Source organism: Carcharodon carcharias, chromosome 9 (genome assembly GCF_017639515.1).
Source record: "Carcharodon carcharias isolate sCarCar2 chromosome 9, sCarCar2.pri, whole genome shotgun sequence".
Taxonomy (NCBI): domain Eukaryota; kingdom Metazoa; phylum Chordata; class Chondrichthyes; order Lamniformes; family Lamnidae; genus Carcharodon; species Carcharodon carcharias.
In genome coordinates this window covers 33,385,708-33,411,084 of record NC_054475.1, presented here as the reverse complement: position 1 = coordinate 33,411,084, position 25,377 = coordinate 33,385,708, and the positions used below count along the sequence as shown (strand labels likewise).

The window sequence follows — 25,377 nt, the reverse complement described above, 5'->3', positions numbered from 1 at the left end:
TGAGCCTTGGATACACATACAGGTAAGTGCTTTTACCAGGCATAAGGCAAACTTATTAAATACTATTTCTTCTGATTTAATGTAGCCTATTGTGTCTCAAAAGCAAAGCAGCTAAAACAGAATTAACCTCCTGATAGCTGGCTTAAATTAAAGCATAAACAAACATGGATTAAAATGGAGTCTGCATAAGAAATAAAGCAAAGAAATAAATCAAATGAAATAAAGCAAACATAAATAAATTGAAGCATGATAAATAAAAATTATGAAAAGAGATATAAGATAAAAGGAAAGTACATTTAAAAAATAAAAAAGTCCTTTCATAAGCGCATAACAATCAGTGAATTTTACAGCACATAAGAAATCCATTTGGTCCATTATAGTCATACTTGATCTTTCAAAGGGCTATGTGCTTAATCCTATTCAGCTGCCTGGTATCCATGCCTTTTAAATATACAAAACCTGTGTGAACTGATATCAGCTTAAGTTCCAGGCTAAATGAAAATTTGAACCAAGGTCAGTTTGATCATTCCAACCTTGAACCAGGTTGATAAACAAAGCTTTGTAATACAGTCACTGTATTTCTCCAAAGAGGTCAAGATTTTTTTAAATTCTATTTGCGTGTGGCACGAAAATCAACATCAAATAGTTAACAATATTTGTCTAATTGAAAACCACAAGCATGAAAACCCACCCACAAGGCAGCTTTTTGTGGGTTATCAGTTTGGATCACTAGTGGTATCAAGATAACAAAATAGTCATTACAACGATATATCCTGTGTGAAAGAAATAAATTATCAGACGTCTTGAACCACAAAATTTATCTTACAAAGGGATGTGACCTTAAAAGTTAATTACTTTGATATAACTCAGTTCATCATCTTTAATGTTCATTAATGTTCATCTCTGATCTTATTAGTTACTATGCTATTTCATCGTATTCTTATTATTGCCATTTAAAATTCAATAAGCAAATTAATATTTACTGGTACCCATTTTTACTTTTCACAAACCTTCAAAAGATGATCATTTAACCTTTGATGTAGCGCCGTTTTCAACATACAGAGTCCAACATTTCAAATGTTGCTCACCCATCAAATCAGTGTCAGATTATACAGCTTCCCCACAACTTCCTTTCATAAATTAGAATTCTAATCTAGTAAATAGGCCTACACACTGCTCAAAAAAATAGTTTCCATGGCAGGATAATTAGCAGGGGAATCCTCACATCTCTCAGTTAATTGGTTCAAAATGTCTAGACCATTTTAAGGGTCACATTCACTCAATGAGGAGTCGTTTCCTTAGCAGAAGGCTTGCAACAGATCAACAGTTCCACGCAGAGTAAGAGGGTTTAGCCATTGTGGAGCCTGGAATAACCAAATGCGTGACACAGTCCATGTCTATTTTCCATACAACCAGTGATATATTGAATTAGAAAGCAGTCACAGCAGAAATAACTTTGCAATTCTACTTACAAACAAGCTCTGTTGATCACCATTAATGGATAGGTAATAAATAACAAGAGTGCACTATATATAAAAATATACAAAGACTTCATTTTTTACATGTAAATTTCATTTGAATACAAAGCATGCATCAATAAAGAGAAATAAGTCTGCAGAAAACAAGGGAATTAGCATTTAGAGCTTGGAGTTGGTTTTAAAAATGTTCATTATGTTTTAAACAACATTTGTAATTGTCATTCTTAGATTCTGTTTCTGTACTGAGCATGTACCGAAAGGGCAATTATTGAGACAATAAGAAACATTCTGGTGTGAGGTGACTAATGTTGTTTCCTCCATCTCAACTAATTCAGGGATGTGACAAATTCCAAATTTAAATTTAAAAGCAAATTACTCTCATAACAATTAGGCAGTCTGAGGGAAAATGGAGAATTGTATAGTTTATAAAATGACTTGTGGTTCTCTCATACTAGTAAAGTTGAGCACCTTTGATACTTCTTGGGGAAATCACTGCATCAGACTCCATTTCCTCACAACACACTAGGGGAGATACAAAGAGCAGTTTGATTCATCAGACCTACCACCAAACCAGATGAACCACATGTGAGAAGGTCAAGCCTCCGGGTGACAGCATGCAGCCTGTGTTACGAAGGAACATCAGGTTGAAGCCACTGTACCATACCTATACTAGAAATTGCTCTTTAATCAGTATGTTTGCACCAGACATGGCAAAGCAATAAGCTTGGAGTCTAGGCACAAGGGTAAGAAAGAACTTACATTTATGTTGCAGTTCTACCGCTGGAGGACCCACCCACATCTATTTCTCATCTTAATGCTGCCCCCTCAATGACATCATCTAAAAACATGTCAAGTTCCACATATACATGGACTACACCCAGTTCTACTTCACCACCACCCCGCACGACGCCTCTACACTTTTTGATTTCTTATGCTGCTTGTCTGATATCTGGTGCTGGATGAACAGAAATTTCCTCCAACTAAATATTGCTAGGTTTGAAACCATTGGCATCAGTCCCTGCCACCAACTCCATCCCTCTTCCCTTGCCATTGTCTGAGGCTGAGCCAGACCATTCACAACCTTGGATCTCCAATATGACCTCAAAATGAGCTTCCAACCCCATATCTGCACCAAGGCAGCATAACTCTAACTCTGTAACACTGACCATCTACACCACCACCTTAGCTCATCTGCCACTGAAACCCTCATCCATTGCCTTTGTTACCTCTAGGCTCAAATATTCCAATGTTGCCCTTGCCATTCTCCTCATCTTGCACCTCCCCTAAAGGTAAGCTGATCCAAACATCTGCTGCACTAATTCTAACTGGTCCCCAGTCATGTTCACCCATTACTTGTGTCCATCAACCTGCATCAGTTCTGGTTTGGCAATATCTTAATTTTAAATTTTACATACTTGGACTGGACTTGGCGTTTTTTTTGGTGGGGTGAGGGAGGCAGAACGGAAACTGAGGGCTGGATTTTCACCAAGTCCGGAGCCCTGTAAAAATGACGGGCTGGTCCCGATTCCAGGATTCCAGGAATCTCATCATCAGGCTGTCTTGATTTTCGGGAATGTTTTTAAAACATGTGGGTTGGTTCGGGTCAAAAGCCCACACCCGGCACTTCCAATCTGGCCAGCTCTATTGTGGAGTTAGGCGTATTCTCTGCAATTTTCAAGGAGTCGGGTTAGGTTTTTGAAGAGTCATAGTTCACAGCCCCTCAGAGGGGTCATGAACCCTAGTCTGAATGAGGAGATGTTTCAAAAGGTCCTTCTCTTGCACCGCATTCTCCACCCCCCCATGCCAAGGTAAAGACCCTATCCACCCCACATTGTCTCTCATGTCCCCTAGATATGCCACTCCACTCACCCTCCCATGATAGCCCCTCGTGCCATAATGAGACTTGACTAAGAGCACAGAACCTCATAGGCTGCACCACCATTGGCAAGCCCATATTTTCAGCTTCAGAGCTGAAGAAGTCATACAGACTCCAAATGTTAACTGTCTTTCTCTCCACAAAGGTTGTCAGATTTGCTGAGTTTTTCCAGCACTTTTTGTTTGTGTTTCAGATTTCCAGCATCCGCAGTATTTTGCCTTAATCCATTAGACCAGACAATTTAACATAAGTGGTGGGCAAGATTCTAGAAACAATTATTCAGGATAGAATTAGTAGTCACATGGAAAAATATGGGTTGAAGAGCCACATGGATTTCTAAAGGGAAAATTGTGTTTAACTAACATGCTGGAGTTTTTTGAAGAGGTGACAGAAAAGGTCGGTGAGGGTAATGCTACTGATGTGGTGTACTTGGGCTTTGAACAGGCACTTGACACAGGGCCACACAACCGACTTATGAGAAAAGTTATTGCTCATGGAATAAAATGGACAGTAGCAACATGGATACAAAATTGGCTGAAAAAAGGAAGTAAGAGTAATGGTCAATGGATATTTTTTGGGCTGGAGGAAGCTTTGTAGTGGAGTTCCCCAGGGGTCGGTATTGGGGCCCTTGCTTTTTCTGATATACATTAACGATCTAGATCTTGGTGTGCAGGGGACAATTTCAAAGTTTGCAGATGATACAAAGTTTGGGAGTGTTGTGAACTGTGAGGAGGATGGTGTGGAACATCAAGAAGACATAGACAAGCTGGTGGAGTGAGCAGATAGGTGGCAGATAAAGTTCAATGCGGAGAAGTGTGAGGTGGTGCATATTGGTAGAAATGACATGGACAGACAATATAAAATAAGGGGTGAAATTTTGAAGAGGGTGCAGGAGCAGAAAGACTTGGATGTACATGTGCATAGATCATCGAAGGTGGCAGGACAAGTGGAGAGAGCAGTTAATAAAGCATATAGTATTCTGGGCTTTATTAATAGGGGCATAGAGTTCAAAAGCAGGGGGGTTATGCTGAATTTATATAAGACACTCATTAGACCTCAGCTGGAATATTGTGTACAGTTCTGGGCACCATATTATAGGAAGGATGTGAACACATCAGAGAGAGTGCAGAAGAGGTTTACAAGAATGGTCCCAGGGATGAGACATTTCAGCTATGAGGATAGATTGGATAAGTTGAGGCTGTTCTCCTTGGAGAGAAGAAGACTGAGAGAGGATTTGATAGAGATGTTCAAAATCATGAGGGGGCTGGACAGAGTAGATAGGGAGAAGCTGTTCCTGCTCGTAAAAGGATCAAGAACGAGAGGGCACAGATTTAAAGTGATTTGCAAAAGAAGCAAATGTGATGTGAGAAAAAACTTTTTCACACAACGAGTGATTCGGGCCTGGAATGCACAGCCTGAAAGTGTGGTGGAGGCAGGTTCAATCGAGGCATTCAAGAGGACATTAGATGATTATTTGAACAGAAACAATGTGCAAGGGTACGGGGAAAATGGCACTAGGTCATAATGCTCATTTGGAGATCTGGTGCAGACATGATGGGCCAAATGGCCTCCTGCTGTGTCATTAAGATTCTGTGATTCTGTTATACTCTTGTTGAAACACATGAGCCCCAGAGAAAACATTGCTTGACAGTTCAGGTTCTCTGATTCTCTGCTGTCAATTTCACAATGTTTATTTACACCAGGTTAGGTGGTTTTAAGGGCTTGCAGTTTCTGTTATTGATACTTTTTAAAGGATCTGGATGATTGATGCTTTTACTGCCCAGGAGTGAAATTACTTTTTTTTTTAAAAAAAATGTAATGGAAAGTAATGAATGAATGACTTTAAAACACTTTTTTTTCCATATCCTATGGTCATTATAGGATTCATTGATTCTATGCAGTGCATTGTGGGTCAATAGACATGGAAATGCCATAGCTTAGCATGGGGGCATGAGAGGTCAAGGTGGGCTGCCTGGAGGGGCATAGTGAGTGTGTGGGGGTTGAACAGGTATGAGGAGTAGGGGCTTGAGGGCCTTTGTGTTTTTATTTTAACTGTGACAAAGTCCCACAGCACCAAGATGGGCTTCGTAAACAGCCCGCCTCCACACCTGGCAGCCCCTGTGGCTGCCTCCAACCTCTGTCCTGGGTCGGCTGACCCGACTCCAGCCCGCAGCTGCCCCCGACAATGAATATCCCACCTTTGCGGGCACTGACCCCCAAGGCGGGTGGGCCAAGCCGCAATTTCCAAATTCCTGCTACCTGCCTTGGTGACGAAAATCCAGCCCTGAGTGTTGCACGCTTTCCAGCCTTGCCAGTTCAGCTCATTGAATCAAGCACGGATGGCCAATTAGTGGTTGTCCGGCAAGAAGGCAGCCAATTAGAGGTACAAAAGGGGGCATCATGTTCAACAAGGAGTCGAGGATGGGACGTCATGCAGCAGAGGGGTTATGCCACGAACAGGAAGTCAGTCGTGGCTACAAATTTAAAGCCCCCTGTTCTCTGAATCTGTCATTTCTTATTGAAGGCTCAAAAGAGCTTTAATAAATTAAATTAGAAAAAATATACCGATGTTACCACCTTCACCAGCAGAATCTGCAGCTCCTTTCAGCCATGGTCCAGGTGACAGGCCTTTCATTCTACTCCTGTGCCACCTTGTCATAACTACTGTAAAACACTTCCACCGCCCAAAAAAAGGCAGCAGGCAAAAAAATTGCAGACAATTGAGTTGTCAACAAGCTTGTTAATTAGTAATTTCAAAATGGTGGATGGGCTTCCAATTTCCACACCCGCTCACCTTCCATAATTTCAGAGACTGGCATGATGACATTCTACTGCCAACCCAACGTCAGTCCATCCTATTTTACTTTCAGGTGGGAGGGGCAGCCTGCCTGCTCTGCAGCCATAAAATGCAGCCCCTTGTTTTCAAATCTTTCACTTTATTCAATCACAGGATTTGGGGCCAACATTTATTGCCCATCCCTAGTTGCCTTTGAGAAGGTGGTGGTGAGCTGCCTTCTTGAACCGCTGCAGTCCATATGGTGTGGGTGCACCCACAGTGCTGTAAGGAAGGGAGTTCCAGGATTTTGACCCAGTGACCGTGAAGGAACGGTGATATATTTCCTAGCCAGGATGGTGAGTGACTTGGAGGGGAACTTCCAGGTGGTGTTGTTTCCATGTATCTGCTGCCCTTGTCCTTCTAGATGGTAGCAGTCGTGGGTTGTCTGTTAATGGCTCTGTGACCACCCCCCTCTAGCCCTACAACTCTCCAAGAAACTCTGTGTTCCTCCAGTTCCGGCTTCTTGAGCATCTCTGATTTTAATTGTTCTACCATTAGCAACATAGCCCTCAGCTGCCTAGGCCTTAAGCTCTGGAATTCCTTCCATAAACCTCTCTGCTTCTATCTTCCCTGCTTTAAGATGCTCCTTAAAACCTACCTCTTTGGTCAGGATTTAGGCCACCTATCCTAATAGCTCCTTACATGACTCAACGTTAAATTTTGGTTGATAGCCTCCTGTGATGTACCTTAGGACATTTAATTAGGTTAAAGGTGCTAGACAAATGGAAGTTGTTGTTATCATGTCTTCAGGCATTCAAAAGCACTTTACACCCTTGTGTTGAAATTGATATAAGTAAGCAGTCAGGTTAGAGTATAGTAAGGATAGTGTTTGATTATAAGTATAAGTCAATAGTATTAATGTTAGTAATGGACTAGGGTATAGTAATGGACTCGGACGATGGTGCCATTATATGCCTCATGCAGGAGAAGTCAGTGTGTACATGTAAATTAATTGAAGTATCTATATTTGTTACTACTACTTTTTCCATTCATCATTTAATATTCTATTTAACAGGGCTTATTCTTCAAATCAGATAACACAGGGATCACAGTATTAGAGTACATTTTTAACATAATGAGCATACTTATATTCTGTCACAAATTTACCAGTTTGTAAAGCTGCTTGAAAAAAATGTTCAGTTGCAATTCTGTCTTATTTCACTTCCATTTCATTTTCAAACTGTTTCCATCATGACCTTGGAAATTATAGGAATACAACAAGTTCACCCTATTTCAAATCATTCACAATGGATATTTAAGAGTGAAGAACTGATTGAACTGGAACCAAAACACAGAACAGCAGCAAAGGTAGCAAAACTACTTCCCATTTGAATCAGTTGTAAAGGATAAGGATAGATGGTCTTCCATGAGAGAGGCACCCTCAGGGACATTCAGGCTTGGAACACTCATTCCACACTAATTTACAGCACAGCACCTGACAGGCAAGGAATAGTGAAAGGACCCTTTACTCTCAAAAGGTTCCAATCTATCATTTCTACCAATTCACACAGCCCCTTTCCAAAGAAAGCTACGTGGTTCTGGCAATTTAATGTGACACAGTCACACACTTCTGATTGGGAGGGTGATTAAATAAGTTCTATAGAGTTATTCAGAGTTTAAATAGGTTCTATACAGAGTTATTCTGAACAATTTTGGTCACAAAATACGTTCAAAAATACCAGTGCTTTGAGAAATTGGAGGTGAAAGATAAGGGCAGAAAAAGAATCAAAGACACAGTTTAAGCTTATAAAGTTTTTATTTCCTTGTCTCGGAAATAATTAAATAAATTTTCCATGAATCAAGAGTACGGGGATTTTTGTACAATCTACGATTACAACAAATTCTAACAATCAAGAAAGAAGGGGAATGATATAAATACCAAACAAATAACCTGCAAGTAGTAAAATCAAGTTGGCCTGCTAGTTAAAAAAAGATAGCAGGTGGCAGTTACAGGCCATGTGCTTTTAAGCAATTTCAGAAGGATATGATCTGTCCATAATGCCAGCTTGCAACAATGCCTCCCAGTTTTCCTTCCCAGTGCCTGATTCAGGTTTCTTGGATAACCTGACGGATATCCAACAACGCTGTATTAACAGTGTCCTCTAGGGCTTTAATGGCCCTTTGTATCCCCTCCAATTCCCTCATCACATCTCCCTGGAGTTCTTGAAGGTGCCTCTCTATCCTACTGATGCCACATATAGGGAGAACACTGTCTCTCTTTTGGATTGCCATAGGGACATCTTCAGCAGCATAATTTCCTGTTAGTCTCCTTCTTCGTCTAGGAAGCGTCTCCAGATCAGAGGAATTAGAGCGGACAGTGCTACAGGGGTCGATACAATGATTCAGTTTGTTCCCCAATGGCCTCAAGGTAAAGAACTGCAATTTCTTAGGGGTCATCTATTCAAAGAAAGAAAATTAACCCAATGTATCACAGACAAACATTTCTAATTTTTAACAGAACCACTATCATAGCAGACAGACTTTTAAGGTTTGATTAGCCAAACGTTTGGACAGTATCTGCAATCACATGAATACAAGTAATCCAATTGAGAACTGTATTAACAGGCTGTCATGAATGTGTGTAATAACAGAATGAAACCTACCAAGGGGCTGGTGTTGTTCCTGGTGGATGGGTGTTATGTGTCCTGCTGGGTCTCAGGCTGCTGCTGCTGGTCTGGCTTGAAGTTAGTGCTATATCCTATCCACGACCCATTTAAAAACCTCCAGCCAGAGCCATGAGCAATCAGTTCCTCCAGTTCTGCAAGCTATCTTTCGATATTTCGGGTGGGAAGGTGCATAGAAAGGAGTCTCACATCTGTCCCGTTTTTGGTGTAGCCCTGTCCTCTGAACGACAGTAATATCTTTGGCTATTTTCATCACCCAGAACTGTACATTGTAATTGGAAACTGCATTTACTTCCCTGTGAGAATTTTGGTGAAGGAAGTGCTTTCCTCAACTCAGATTTTTATTTCTTTCCTAGACATAAAGGACAGAGCTTTACCCCAACAGATAAGCTATCCACTCATAGTTCTGCCTTGTCCTCAAAATAAAACAGATCATCTATTTGAATGGAATGTCTGATTGCCTTAGTCTTGCAAAACTGGTGCTTGAGTTGCAAAACAACAAAATAGTCTTAATCACAAATATTTTACAAAGCAACAAAACTGTATCAAATTTGAAAATGCATATAGGCTAAAGATACTTAAACATTTCTACTTACTTTACTGAAAAGATTTTAGGACAGCGAGGCATTAGCAAACCTTACACATTGATGTATTATCTATAAATATTTACGAACAATTTAGCTAGGAACTAATGTTATGTGTAAGTGTTCCGGGGACCACATTTCACAGCTGCACTGGAGACTCATGTGAAGTGAAAAGAACCAGTTCAATCCAATCCTCCTTTGCATCTGACAGTATGGCAAAATTAAACATAAAGGTTTTCTGATCTTTCCAAGCTTAAAGTGTGCTTATTAACAACACCTGGGAACCAAAAGAACCCATAGCATGGTGACAGAAAATGTCTGTGAGTAAACCTAAGACATTTTAAATTGATTTGTAGTGATTGGAAAATCGTGCCACGGGTGCCAGAAGAGAAACTTAGTGAATCATGCAACAACTAAAAAGGAAATGTTGTCCAGCATAGCAATGAATGCACAGCTACAGCCCATAATGAATTAGAAGCTGATGATGTAGAGGCATTTGCAAGGTTTTACCTTGCAAATTTACCAAAACTGCAGATATAATTCAGTAGATTCCTAAAAGAAGAGAGGGTCAGCTATATCCTTCCGAGGGTAGGAGATTTTGGATCAAATTTATTTAACAGTTGGGAGCTCACTGAAGAGGACAGCATAAACCCAGGCAAAATTCAGCATTTTTCAGCCAACTTTTAAGGAAACAGATGAAAGGCTGATAGATCAACTAATTTGGGGTGCTACACACCCTGAAGTACTAGAAAGTGCTAATCGGGAAAGACGAGCTTGTTAGGGGAAAATTAAAAATGCTAAAAGAGAACACTAAGAATTTACTGAAAAACCCTAAAATCGCCAGGTAGACATGGATGCTAAACATATTGACTGCTGAGGGTAAGCAGATGGACATTGCACACAAAGGAGCTTTGAGTTTTGTGTGATTTACAAAGTTTCAAGAGATGAGCTAATATCTAGGCAGACAGAACCATTCAACTGGTAAAATGATGCGTTGAAACCTTGAGAGCTGGTCTGGAGATAAAACATAACAAAGTTAGTTTTGGTATACTCCTTTCTCAGATAGGGAAGGGGCAGCTTAGATATGGGAAAACATACAATGGACAGAGAGGTCTTTGATGAAACACCAGCAGTCTTGAGTTGTGAGAACCAAGGTCTTGCATACGAGTTTTAATTTTGATTGGATAATATAATTATGTATACACCCTTTAGAATAATTGGTTAGCAGAATCGCATGTTTATGTACTCAATAGGATACTTTTAACATGGCACCTGTGTGTCGGTTACCGAGTGGATATATTCAAATGTAGTCAAACATATTGTGATAAGAAAAAGTATTTAAGTTACGAGACTTTGTAATTACGGCAGTGCCCCTTGATGGACTAAGAGGCTGCTCTCCCTGCATATGCTTGTATAAGCTTGAATAAACCGTCTTGTTCAAGAATCCAAACAACGGATATCCTGAGTTATTTGTACTGACCTGAGACCTGGTCTGAGCCGTAGTTAAGAGGGTGAAAGGCAGATCAACCTGGGGTCTCAGGGAAGGAGGTTGAATCCCGCCTACAAGCTCATAATAATCGCAGGCCGTAGACACTGGCAAAGCACAGGAAGCCATCAACAGACAGATTGACCACCCAAAAGGCTAGCCTTCAGTTAAGCCAAGAGAAAGGCAGCAGAGTTGATGCAGTGCAGCAGAAACAGAAGAATGTACAAGAAACAGACAAAGATTGTGCAGGAGATGTGGATGACCACATGAATTCACGACAAAGGGAAATGTCCAGCATATGGATCAATCTGCAAAGCTTGTGGAAAGGCCAATCATTGGGCAAAGATGTGCAGGACAAAGAGAAAAGGTGGTAGATGAGCCACCAGAGCCAGAGCAACAGAGTGAGTGTACAGGAAAAGAAACCAAAACATACATACTCTGGAAGATGATGGTGACTTTGAAAACACAACAGACATAAGAAACATACTATTGCATGAAATGGCTGGATCAGACAGTTCCCAAAGAAAAGAATTTCACACAACCATTTAGATAAGGAAGCAGGCGAGAGGAAAGCCGACAACAAAATCTGAAGGTGAAGACTGATACTGGAGCACAGAGTTACATCATCCCACTCAGGCTATACCAAATGATCTTTCCTGAAAATTTGGAAACGGTTATCCAAAGAAATGTTCTGAAACCGAGAAATATCATGCTAAAAGCATACGGGGGAACTGAAATCAACCCAAATCAGAGGGACACAAAAAGGCAAAGATGTTAATTGTACATTCTACGTCACTAAAATAGATGGCCCTGCTTTCCTGGGTTTGAGCGGTTGTGAAGAGCTGCAGATTATCTAAATAAACCATGACATGAAGTAGGAGACACTGAGGCCTGAAGAGGGTACATCCAATGAAAAGCACCCTTCGATCAGATACAAAGAAGATCTGATGCACATGTACCCAGCGTGTTTCGGGGACATGGTTGAATGCTTTGAATATTTTGAGTATCACATCACTATTGACCCAGCGATGAAACCAGTGATTCATTCCCCACGTAAATTACAATAGAACTAAAAGAGAAGCTTGAAAGAGAGCTCCAAGAGATGGGAGAAAAGAAGGTGATCGCCTGAGTCACAGAGTCTACAGGTTGGGTAAATTCCATCATAGTGAGAGAAAAGCCAAATGGACAGCTAAGAATTTGCCTGGATCCCAAAGATCTTAATCAAGCCATTAAGAGGGATCACTATCCCATTCCAATACTGGAAGAGATCACACCAGCAGTGATAGGAGCAGACGTTTTCAGCAAGCTTGATGCCTGAAATGGCTACTGGAATATGGCCCCCTGGAACACTTACACATAACACATTAGTTTCTAGCTTTATACAGATAATACAACAATATTTAACAACAATTAACTAAAATTCAATTTGATTGAATTTTAAAAATTCATTCATGGGATGCTGGCGTCGCTGGCTAGGCCAGCATTTATTGCCCATTCCTAATTGCCCTCGAGAAGATGGTGGTGAGCTGCCTTCTTGAACCGCTGCAGTCCATGTGGTGTAAGTACACCCATAGTGCTGTTAGGGAGTGTGTTCCAGGATTTTGATCCAGCGACAGTGAAGGAACAGCATTATATTTCTAGTCAGGATGATGGATGGCTTGGAGGAGAACTTCCAGGTGGTGGTGTTCCCATGTATTTGCTGTCCTTGTCCTTCTAGATGGTAGTGGTCATGAGTTTGGATGGTGCTGTCTAAGGAGCCTTGGTGAGTTGTTGCAATACATCTTGTAGATGGTATACACTGCTGCCACTGTGCATCAATGGTGGAGGGAGTGAATGTTTGTTGATGGGGTGCCAATTAAGTGGGCTGCTTTGTCCTGGATGATGCAGAGCTTCTTGAGTGTTGTGAAAGCTGCACTCATCCAGGCAAGCTGAGGGTATTCCATCACACTCTTGACTTGTGCCTTGTAGACGGCGGACAGGCTTCGGGGAGTCAGGAAGCGAATTACTTGTTGCAGGATTCCTAGCCTCTGACCTGCTTTTGTAGACACTGTATTTATATGGCTATCCTTGAATATCCTTGGTTAACTGTTACTAGAGTAACAATGTTAATTTTACATAGCAAAAGTCTACAAAAATCATACAAGAGCGGCATCTAACAATGAGTTTGGAGACCTCGGACACCAGATTCGTAAATGCTACTATGAAACTTTAATCAAACTCCTTCAATGGTAATTAAATGAACCCACTAGAAAAAATGAGTTTTTTTGTCTCAGCCTAGGGCTAAGAGTTGTAATACTCCTAATATTTTAAAGAGGGAGGATATTAGAGAAACTGCACGAATGAAACGTTTTGACACACTACTGCACAAACCAACTTCAGAAAAACCTGTATATTATCTGTCAAGTGTTAATTTCTGAAAACGTCAGGTGAAACTCATGAGAATTAGGATCAAGTGATGTCAGACTCTTGTATGTTTTTGGCCATCAAAATCTTAATCAATACTTTTTGTAAGTTGCATACTTGTTCAGTTAGCTCTTGCAGCTAGGCTGAATTCTTCAACCACAAACCATGAATATACAAAAAACATCCAGTTCAATTTATACAGTGATGCTAATTTTCAGTTATTCAGAAAATTTTAATGCAACTAATGTTTCATTCTTTAAAAATGTTTGCATCTTCCATATCCCCAAGTCTTTTTTTCTTAAATTCGCTAAAGTATGTCCATATTCAGTTCCTCCCAATGACTCTTTGGATAAATGTACAACCCTACTGTGTTATTGAGACATACAGACTGTAAAAGGTCCCAGGTTTAATCCATGAGTTACTTCAGCTCAGTTAGAATAGTGAGGGGACAACTACAATTGGCCTCAATGCCCATGTGCTAGGGAGAGGAAAATATCTATCAGGGTCCCCACAGGCTGATGGAAAATGAGCATGGGTGAATGCTGGTTAAGGCTCAGTTGTGATGTCTTCCATGGCCAACATTCACAGTCCAGATACTGGCATGAAGAATGTTCAATTAAACAAGGAACCAGAGGATTTCTGTTCAAGGAACCGTACCCCAGTGTGAGTCCACACCTTAAGGATGACAGGACAGAAAATAAAGAAAGAAAAAGGGTCCATATTGGTAAAAATGTGGCTCTCTAAGACAATGCTGCATCATCCAGTCCATCTCAGCAGATGAGGCAAATGCGCTGTTCAGACCCCACGTTTTCTTATTGCTGATTTAACAGTTAGCACATGCGCTGGCTTTAAAGCTGCATTTCTACAGAATTTCTGTGAATGGTATCATGCTTCACAATTATCCGAACAATATTATGGCTGTCAAACACAAATGTGGCACAGTCACTCTACTCACATTGAGTCTTACAACTACCAGAGGGGTAAAACACCCAATCAGCCTAAAAGAAATTAAAAAGAGTGCCCACAGCTCCTCAAGCTGTGGGTTCCTGTTGATGCATTGAGCAAAGGCAAGATGCTTCTATAGCATGGATATGAGGGAAACGCAAGTCAACTCACCACTCTCATGTGCTTTCACCAGCTGATTATATACGGATTATACAGTGGGACTTGAAAAAGCCTGGAAACAAATAGTCTCCAAGTATTCTTAAGATTAAAAAATGTTTAGTTTGGGCAATCAAAAATGGGGAAATAGGACAAGTTCAAAATAAAAAAGAAACAACGGAACTTAGTCATACTTTAGAATGTGCTCCATCAACCAGTCTCCTGTCAAAATTCAAACAAATGGAAGGATCAGAAGATGGCTTTCATTACTGTGTGGAGTACACACTTTGAAAAATTTTAGTGAAGAGCATCTATTTTCCCAAGGCCATTCAAAAGTCCAGATAGAGATCAGCTAGCACACGTGTTTTGGGTTTCTTGCTTTTAGGATTTTCAAGTTTCATTTTAGTCATTTTCCATTGCACTAAGTCCAGGACACGTGAAAGTATTCAAATTTTGATAGTTTTATTATTGTAGTGGTTCATAAACTGTAATTCAGAATTATTTGATCAGGAAAGGAAATAAGGTTACTTGGTTTAAACTAGAAATTAGAACTTTATAGAATCCATCTTCTGTGGAATTAGTTTAGCTAAAAGACTAACAGTTTTATTGATGCAAGTTAGCAAACCGGTACACCAGAGCAAAAAATCATCTTGGAGTGCACAATATAGATCTCAGAAATTATGGCCAACCACAGCAATGATAAAGAGATAGGCGTGACCAGGGAACAGTTCCTATCCTTTTTATAAGTAATGAATCATGGCAAACAATTCAAATAAAAGCTTGGAAATTACTGCCAGCAGTTTTTTTTCTTTTTTTTTAAATACAACTTAAGAAACTGTCCAAATAATATTTATGCTCTTTGTAGTACATTGATGGAAGCTATTCAACTGCAGGTTTGTGAGCTTCATGGGAGCACAGTCAACGTAGATGCTCAAAAACAAAATCAAATTTTAACTCTTCTAGCAGTGTAGATGAGTTTCCTCATCCAGATTCTGACTGACTGAAGAAGCCACTACAAATATACTCTTTCAATATCCCTTTGCTTAGTTCGGACACAGAAGTGGCAAAGATTGACCTGGGGCTAGACATTGGCTCAAAGAACTTTTCTTGTCAGGAAAGTTATCGGTAGATCCACAGCATATGATGAATTAGTTGATTCCCTGTTGGTTTATGGCGCAGTGGTGAGACAATTGGCTTAAGGTGTTCCTGAAGTAGGGTGGATTACCACACTTAGTCATTATCCAGTGACCCTTGCTGGAGGGCAGATGTGGGCAAGCAGTCCCATTCTCCTCAGTCAAAAAGTCAGCCTAACTCTCAATCAAAGCTCATGTAAATAATGGCCACTTGGACAATTTGGAGAGGATGAAGGGAAGGGAAGAACATCAAGAAGAAAACAAAATAGAAAGAGAGACCTAGATGCACATATGATGAAACAATGCTAACTTTCACATCCAGGATTTTTGACAGACTGGAATCCAGTCTTTTAATTTGTAATTAGACATGGGGAAAAAAACCTTTAAGAAATTAACTCGCATTATCAAATTGGATAATAGAAGCAAGATGAAAGAAATACAAGGAAACTGAAATAACTTAAACTTTATTTCTTAAAAGGGAGAAAATGTTAGGATAGAGAGGATAGGTTAAAAAAGTAAAATGTAAGGCAAGAATTGGAAATGGAGATAATAGGGCAACAGGTTAAACAGAATTAGTGTTAAAAAATAGTTTAGTTAAAATTATAACTTAGTCCATATAATCAATATCATAACAGTAGAAACTAACCCTGTTGTTCGGGTAGCTTTAGTCTTCATAATATTAGCGTCACTTCCAGCTCCAGTGTGTGAGCTAAATTTTTTAAAAATACATAGATTGGCCTAAACCTATATGCAAACTTATAAGTCCTTGCCCTTCCCTACTTCACATTAGTACATGCACCTCATAAAAGGTCCCATGATACAGCAAGTGTTTCATAGGCCTCAAAACAGGTCAATTTAACCTACAAATACTTTATCTGAAGATCCTCTCACCAAAACTATCGATAAGCTTGACACATTAAACATCACAAATTAACATTTCTATACAATTAGTGTTGGGTTAACTGCATTACAATTCATGAATTTCACTATTATATCATATGGATGTATCGTGTCATCATGATAGATAGGCATAACTTGAAATGTTAGGCCGATAACTGCACAATATTGCTGATTAGGATCCTGCTGCCAATTTCCATGAAGTCACAATTATCAATGTTAACATTTGGGTGTCCAATATATGGTGATTTGTTCAACCCAGCACTATGTATAATATTAGAAACAAACATGTAGCCTACCAGTTTCTTGGGTCTACCTCTGGGCTTCGTTCCTCCTGCACCACCAGATTTCTGGAAAAGAAATGAAGTATGAGAAAAAAATAAAAAAATTGAAAGAGTGTGCAAATTTCTTTACAAACACATTCTACAAGTGCTGTTGTGCACATTAATTCAAGAGTCATAGAGTCATATACAGGTAGCAAATTAAGTGATTAGGGCAATTGGGAAATATTACTAAAGGGGACTTAAGTAATGTGTAAACATATTCATCACCTCCTGCATTCTGCTGCTTTTTTCTCACCTTTTAACAAACCTTGCAAGGAAAACGAAAATGATCCTCAGGGAAAGAAACCTGCCACCCCTACCATACTCTGGGCTACACAGGAATTCTATTCTAAACTACGTGATTGAGTCTTAGGCCCTGATTTTAAAGGGAAGATAGGAACGGTGAAGGGGAACCCCAAAGGGACGGCAAACCCTGGCAACCAGGGATGTGGAGGCCGGGTCAAACGTACAGCAGGGCTTCATGTGAATAAAATGTTCTAAGAGAACAACTCAAACCCAGCCAGATCTTATTTGCTGGCTTTGTCTAGCCCAAGAGCCCCTTCCCAACAAGCCTGGCTTGACAGAGAAGCTGTCACTCCTCCTCCACTTACTGCCTTCTTGTGGGGGTTCTGTTCTCCTGCTCAAAACAGGATCAGAACACGGAGGCAATGCAGCAAGATCAGAGGGAGTAACTGACCCTCTGCCTGATTTCTGGCCTTAATCTCATCAAGCTTAATGGGGATGGACAAGTATTGTGTTTTGCCAGAGTTGTCCACACATAGTATCGTATAACACAGAAGAACGCCACTCAGCATATCATGCCTGTGCTGGCTCATAGAAGAGCTACCCAATTAGTCCCACTCCCCTGCTCTTTTCACTACAGCCCTACAATTTTCTCTATTTTCTAGTATTTATCCAATTCCCTTTTGAAAGTTGCCACTGAATCTGGTTCCCCTAATCTTTTAGGTAGTGTATTCCAGATAATAGCAAGTCTCATCGAAAAGTTATTTCTCTTCATCTCCCCTCCGGCGTTTTTATTATCCTAAATTATCCTAATTCTGTTTCCACTGGCTACTGATCCTCCCTTCAGTGGAAATAGTTTCTCTATATCAAAATCACTCGTAATTTTGAATATCTCCAATAAATCACCCCATAACCTTCTCTGTTCCAAGGAGAACAATCCCAGTTTCTCTAATCTCTCCACAAAACTGAAGCCCCTCATCCCTGCTATCAGTGTAGAAAATCTTCCCTGCACCCTTTCCAAGTCTTGATATTCTTCCCAAAGTGCATGACAATACAATACAATACACCAGCTGAGGCTTAACCAGTGATTCATAAATGTTCACCATAACTTATTTACTTTTATATTCTATGCCCCTATATATAGTCAAGGATCGTATAGGTTTTCTAAAAGCCTTCTCTAATTGTTCAGCCACCTCATAGATTTGAATATGTGAACCCCCATGTCTTTCTATTCCTGTACCTCGTTTAAAATTGGACCATTTAATTTATATTGCCTCTCCCCATTTCTCCTTCCAAAATACATCACTTCATAATCCTCTGCATTACATTTCACTGTGTACTACATTTCCAAGCTTTCTGACTTCTGAAAACTCCCTATACCCAAGGTCAGATCATTAATGTACATCAAAAAGAGCAGTGGTCCTAATACAGATCCCTGTAAACCACCATGTACTTCCCTCTGATAAACTACCCTTCACCACTACACTTGCCTTCTCTCATCACGAGAAGAAAGGAAGAAGAGTCAGCTCAACGGGTCAAGTGGCCTGCTCCTTTTCCTATATTCCACAAGACTACATTGTACAGCTTAACACAACAAACCTCTCATAGCATCAGATGCATGCAACCAAAAAGTGAGAATTTTGACAAACTATTTACTATTGTGGTAGATTTTTAGACTGCCAGAAGTCCACATTAAGTTTTTGGTCTAGAACAAGCAAATCAATCCATCTCATGAACATCAGATCTGCAGAACAGCCTTTCAACAATTAAATTCTCAAAGTTGAGAGATATATAAAACCTTATACCAAGAAAACCTCAGTATCCAAAACACAAACAACAATATAGCACTTTACAGAAAGGTTTGAAGATGTTAAACAGAGCTGACAGATAGAAAATAAAAGAGTGATTCTTCTTCTGTCCATTGCTTACAACGTCTATTATAATGGAAGCATAAATATAGTGCACACACACACAAAAGATTGTGCTTAAAAGTAAAAGGGAAAAATTACTATGCATCAGGAATTATATTCATGAGCAAGGAGCCTGCAACCAACAACTTCACTTTTCAAACTCTTTCACATCCTGGGATTGAAATAAATTCAAGTCCAACTCTTCTCTAGGCTTGGACATTAGTCACCAAGGTCACAGATTCCACTGTGGCTTGTGGTTTGTGAAGGGAGGAGAGTTCCTTTACTAACTGCCTTGATAAAGAATGGACAAAGAACTTAACCACACATGTTGGTCAGAGAGTTGGAATGTTACGCACTGCCAGATCTGAAACCAGAGGTGTCAGGCAAATGGCCACGAAATTCCATGTGATATGCATCAGTTGGCACAATCTTTAACAAAACAAAAACAAACCAAGCACTTTAAGAAAATAAAGTTCCAATGCAAATAGTTCACATTTAGCAACCTCCATTCATAAATGAGATTTGTTAAATATAAAGTGGCTGTGAAAATAAATTCTCATGCAAAGGGTTTCAAAAGGTTCATAACATATAGTTGAGTTTCTGCTGCATACAAAAAGCATTCTCAGAAATGTATGCATGCAATCGAAACAGCTCAGGGTTTGATGCACATAAACGAAGCAAGAAACTTGAAGAATGTTAACAAAGTTGTTTTTATTCATTACCTTTCACAATAAAACCTATTACTGCATTGTTGAATGTGTTCATTATGGTTAACATTCAGATTTGGTGGGATTGCAATAGCCACTCAAACAAAACAGACATATGCACCCCAGGGAAAACAGGTCTAACAATAGTGTACCTGACAATGAGGCAGAATCAACTTCAAAAAAATTGCATTCCTGATCGAAGCAGAAATCACAAAGGTACAGAATTCTGAAACAGGATGTTTCTCATAACTCTGAGATAAGAATTTTCTAGTGTAAAATATAATGCAGCATTAATATTATGGATTCCAGACAATATAAATAGAGTTGGTTCCATGAGATTATTGTAAGCTGTGGTTGGCCCAAGCTCACATCCCATTCCCCACCTCACTCACTTTGCCCCCTGCCCCCACTCCCTCCCCAACCACCTGCCTGTGTCACCCTGGCATCAGAACCAGCTGGAATGTTTCAGGCCCTAATGGGCAACCTGCATCAAGATCATTATTTGGCATCTGCAGCTTGCCATTTGATTCAAATGAGCTTGTCCCAGGCTGGCATGGATTGGAACTCAAGAGCAGCTGCTCTGCTAACATGCCACCCATTGTAGATGCTGGACAAATTTCTGTTCACTCCTCCCCACGCAACTCCACCATGCCCCTAACTTTCTCTCTATTGATTATACTCTTTAGTATAAATGGTGACCCAACCTATCGTGCATTTCGGAGTCACAAAAATGTAAACATGCTGTCAGTGCTTCAAGGACTCAGTCAGCATTTCCTGGAGAAAAAAAAGTTTGATCTGGTTTGCTTAGTGCTGTTCAGTCCAAGAGTTAATGAAAGAGACTGTCAGGCCCTCTCTTGCTGCTGGATCCCACTTTTAACCAAATGCTTGGGAGCAATTCCCCATATTTATTTTAAATTAGTGCCTGTAACACAATGGTCCATATTTATTCATCTACAATGCTGCAAGTTTATTCTAGGTCAGCTGATTTACACTTGAAAATCACAAAATTACCATGTCTGCAGTCAGGTTAAAGAAGCATTTTAAAAAATTTGTTCACAGGATGTGGGCGTTGCTGAGTAAGCCGGTATTTATTGCCCATCCCTAATTGCCCTCGAGAAGGTAGTGGTAAGCCACCTTCTTGAACTGCTGCAGTATATGTGGTATAGTGCACTCACAGAGCTGTTAGGGAGGGAGTTCCAGTGTTTTGACCCAGTGACAGTGAAGGAACGACAATATTGTTCCAAGTCAGGATGGTGTGGCATTGAGGGGCACTTGCATATGGTGGAGATCCATGCATCTGCTGCCCTTATCCTACTAGGTGGTAGCGGTCCCAGGTTTGGAAGGTGCTATCGAAGGTAGCTTATAGATGGTATACTGCTGCCACTGTGCATCGGTGGTGGAGGGATTGAACGTTTAAGATGGTGATTGGGGTGCCAATCATGTGGGCTGCTTTGTCCAGGATGGTAATTGATCTTCTTGAGAGTTGCTGGAGCTGCACTCATCCACACAAGTGGAGAGTATTCCATACTTGACTGACTTGTGCCTTGTAGATGGTGGACAGGCTTTTGGGGAATCAGTAAGTGAGTTACTCTCCACAGAATTCCCAGCCTCTGATCTGCTCTTGTAGCCACAGTATTTCTATGGAGGGTCCAGTTCAGATCCTGGTCAATGGTAACCCCCAGGATGTTGATAGTGGGGGATTCAGCAATGGTGATGCCATTGAATGTCAAGGAGAGATGATAGAATTCCTTCTTGTTGGAGATGCTCATTGCATGGCACCTGTGTGACCCAAATGTTATTTGCCATTTATCAGCCCAAGCCCGAATATTGTTCAGGTCTTGCTGCATATGGACGCAGACTGCTTCCGTATCTGAGGAGTCATGGATGGTGCTGAACATTGTGCAATCTTTGACGAACATCCCCACTATTAACCTGATGAATGGAAGATCATTGATGAAGCAGCTGAAGATGGTTGGGCCTAGGACACTATCCTGAGGAACTCCTGCAGTGATGTCCTGTGACTGAGATGACTGGCCTCAAACAATCACAACCATCTTCCTTTCTGATAGGTATGACTCCAACCAGTGGAGAGTTTTCCTCCTGATTTCTACTGACTCCAGTTTTGCTAGGGCTCCTTGATGCCACACTCAGTCAAATGCGGCCTCAATGTCAAGGCCAGTCACTCTCACCCTACCTCTTGAGTTCAGCTCTCTCATCCATGTTTTTGATTATGGTTGTAATGAGGTCAGGGGCTGAGTGGCCCTGGCAGAACCCAAATGCAGCATCAGCGAGCAGGTTATAGCCAAGAAAGTGCTGCTTGAATACACTGTCGACCACGCCTTCCATAACTTTGCTGAAGATCAAGGCTAGAATGATTGGGCAGTAACTGGCTGGACGGGAACTAGGCGGGTTGGATATGTCCTGTTTTTTGTGTACAGGGCATACCTGGACAATTTTCCACATAGCCGTGTAGATTCCAGTGTTGTTGCTGTACCGGAACAGCTTGGCTAAAGGTGCAGCTAGTTCTGGAGCAGAAGTCTTCAGTACAATTGCCGGGATGTTTTGTCAGGGTTCATAGCCTTTGCAATATCCATTGCCTTCAGCAGTTTCTTGATATCACATGGGGTGAATCGAACTGGCTGAAAACTGGCATCTGTGATACTGGGGACCTCAGGAGGAGGCCGAGATGGATCATCCACTCGACACTTTTAGCTCAAGATGGTTGCAAATGCTTCAGCTTTGTCTTTTTCAGTAATGTGCTGGGCTCCCCCATCATTGAGGATGGAGATATTTGCGGAGCCTCCATTTCCAGTTAGTTGCTTAATTGTCCACCACCATTCATGACTAGATTTCATCCATCGGCTGTGCGATCGCTTAGATCTTGCGTGCTGCTTTCACCTTTTGGCACACAAGTAGTCCTTTGTTGTAGCTTCACCATGTTGACACCTCAATTTTGACTATGCTAAGTTCTGCTCCTGGCATGCGCCCCCCTGCAGTCTTCACTGGACTAGGGTTGATCCCTGGTTGTTTAAACTAACTTGTTGGGAGGCGGGGTAGGAAAATGGGGTAGCTCAAATTGGAAGGAAATAAAGCTGGTAATGGGAACTAGAAAAGTAACAAGTGAAATTAGAAGTCAGGCGAAATGAAGGCGAGTTTAGAATGCGGAATAATGTCAAAAAGACAAAGTTAAGTGCACTCTACCTGAATGCACAGAGCATTTGCAACAAGGTAGGTGACTTAAAAACACAAATACAGGTAAATAGGTATAATCTAATTGCCATTTCAGAAACGTGGCTAGAGCGTGACCAAGAATGGAAACTGAATATTCAAGGATATTCAACATTTAGGATGGACAGGCAAAAAGGAAAAGGAGATGATGTTGCGCTGATAATAATGGTTGGATCAGTACATTAGTAAGGAAGGATCTGAGATTGGAAGAACAAAAATCTGGAATTTGTTTGCGTGGAGCTAAGAAACAGCAAGGGACAGAAAACATTGGTAGGACTTGTTTATAGGCCACCAAACAGTAGTGGTAGTGTGGTGCATGGTATTAATCAGGAGATTAGAGAAGCATGTATCACAGGTAATACAGTAATCATGGGCGACTTCAATCTGCATATAGACTGGGTAAACCTAATGAGCACTAATACTGTGGAGTACGAGTTTCTGGGGTGCGCTAGGGATGTTTTTCTAGAGCAGTGTGTTGAGGAACTGACTAGGGAACAGGCTATTTTAGATCTAGTATTATATGACAAAAAGGGCTAATTAATAAACTTGGAAAAACTCAGCAGGTCTGACAGCATCTGCGGAGAGGAATACAGTTAACGTTTCGAGTCCGTATGACTCTTCAACAGAACTAAGGAAAAATAGAAAAGAGGTGATTTCACCTCTTTTCTATTTTTCCTTAGTTCTGTTGAAGAATCATACGGACTCGAAACGTTAACTGTATTCCTCTCCGGCAGATGCTGTCAGACCTGCTGAGTTTTTTTCAGGTATTTTTGTTTTTGTTTTGAATTTTCAGCATCTGCAGTTTTTTGCTTTTAATTAATAAACCTTAGTAAAAGAACTTTAGGGATGAGTGACCATAATATGAAAGAATTATCCATTATGTTTGAAAGTGAGATAGCTCAATCTAAAGCCAGGATGTTAAATTTAAACAAAACAAATTATGAAGATATGAGGGGCAAATTAGCTGAGGTGGATCGCAAAAATACATTGAAAGGTATGATGGTACATAGGCACTAGACAGTCTTTAAAGAATTATTACATAGTTTATAGCAACGATGCATTCCTTCAACGCACAAAAAACCAATAAGAAGTCTGTCAACTATGGCTAACAAAGGAAACTAAGGGCTGTATAAGACTAAAAGAAAAGGCCTACAAAGTTGCCAGAAATAGTAGCAAACCTGAGAACTGGGAGCATTTTCGAATACAGCAAAGGAGAACCAAGAAACTGATAAAGAGAGAACAGAATACGAATGTAAACTAGCATTCATTAACATCAAAAACATTTTTAAAAAGACTGTAAAGCTTCTATAGGTATGTAAAACTGAAATGTTTGGCTGAGACAAATGTAGATCCATTACAGGCAGAGTCAGGATAATTTACAATGGGCAATGGAGAAATGGTAAAGAAGCTAAATGATTACTTTGTCTGTCTTCACTGAGGACGATACAAGAAATCTCCCAGAATTTGAGATCCAAGGGACTAGGGAGAATGAGAAATTGAAGGAGATTAGTATTAGTTAGAAGATTGTAGTGGAGAAACTAATTGGACTGAAGGTTCATAAGTCCCCATGACCTGATTCCAGAGTGTTGAAAGAGGTAACTATGGAGATAGTAGATGCATTGATGATCATCTTCCAAAATTCTATAGATTCTGGAAGGTTCCTGCAGATTGGAAAGTAGTAAATATCACCTCACTATTTAAGAAGAGTGAGAAAGGGAAAACAGGGAACTATAGACCTGTTAGCTTTATATCAGTGGTAGGGAAAATGCTAGAATCTACTATAAAGGATGTAATAAATGGACACTTGGATAATAATGATCTGATTGTGCACAGTCAACATGAACTTATGAATGAGAAAATCATGTTTGACGAACCTGTTGGAGTTATTTGAGGATGTTACTAACAGAATTGATAAAAGGGGAGTTGGTGGACATAGTATACTTGGATTTTCAGAAGGTTTTTGATAAAGTCCCCCACAAGAGGTTGGTTAGCAAAACTAAACACATGGGATAGGAGGTAATATACTGGCATGGATTAAGGATTGGTTAACAGGCAGAAAAAAGAGTAGGAATAAATGAGTCAGTTATTCTCGAGTTGGCAGGCTGTGATTAATGGAGTATTGCAGGGATCAGTACTTGGCCCCAGCTGTTCATAATACATCAATGATTTGGATGTGGGGACCAAATCTAATATTTCCAAGTTCGCGGATGGCACAAAGCTGGGTGGGAATGTGAGTTGTGAGGAAAATCCAAAGTAGCTTCAAGAGGATTTGGACAGACTTGGTGAGTGGACAAGAATATGGCAGATGGAAAAATGTGAGGTTATCCACTTTGGTAGGAGGAATAGATGTGCAGAGTATTTCTTAAATGGTAGGTGTGCAAAGGGATCTGGGTATCCTCGTCAATAAATCACTGAAAGCTAACATGCAGCTGCAGCAAGCAATTAGGAAGGCGAATGATATGTTAGCTTTTATTGCAAGACGATTTGAGTACAGGAATCGTGAAGCCTTGCTTCAATGTATAGAACTTTGGTTAGACCGCACCCAGAG

The 25,377-nt window shown here is 40.4% G+C and overlaps 1 protein-coding gene across 11 annotated transcripts in view; it reads right to left on the bottom strand.

Moving 5' to 3' along the window:
• The window catches only part of LOC121281742 (high mobility group protein HMG-I/HMG-Y-like), a 110,657-nt gene that overhangs the window by 67,138 nt on the left and 18,142 nt on the right, over nucleotides 1–25,377 (bottom strand). For 6 of the 11 annotated variants that reach the window (XM_041194674.1, XM_041194672.1, XM_041194673.1 and 3 more), the window contains exon 4: nucleotides 16,718–16,768. In XM_041194674.1, coding sequence (XP_041050608.1) covers nucleotides 16,718–16,768 — 51 coding nt within the window. Of the gene's footprint in view, nucleotides 1–7,209; nucleotides 8,588–16,717; nucleotides 16,769–25,377 lie in introns of those variants that run through there. The other 5 variants (XM_041194667.1, XM_041194665.1, XM_041194666.1 and 2 more) reach the window with 1 other exon arrangement.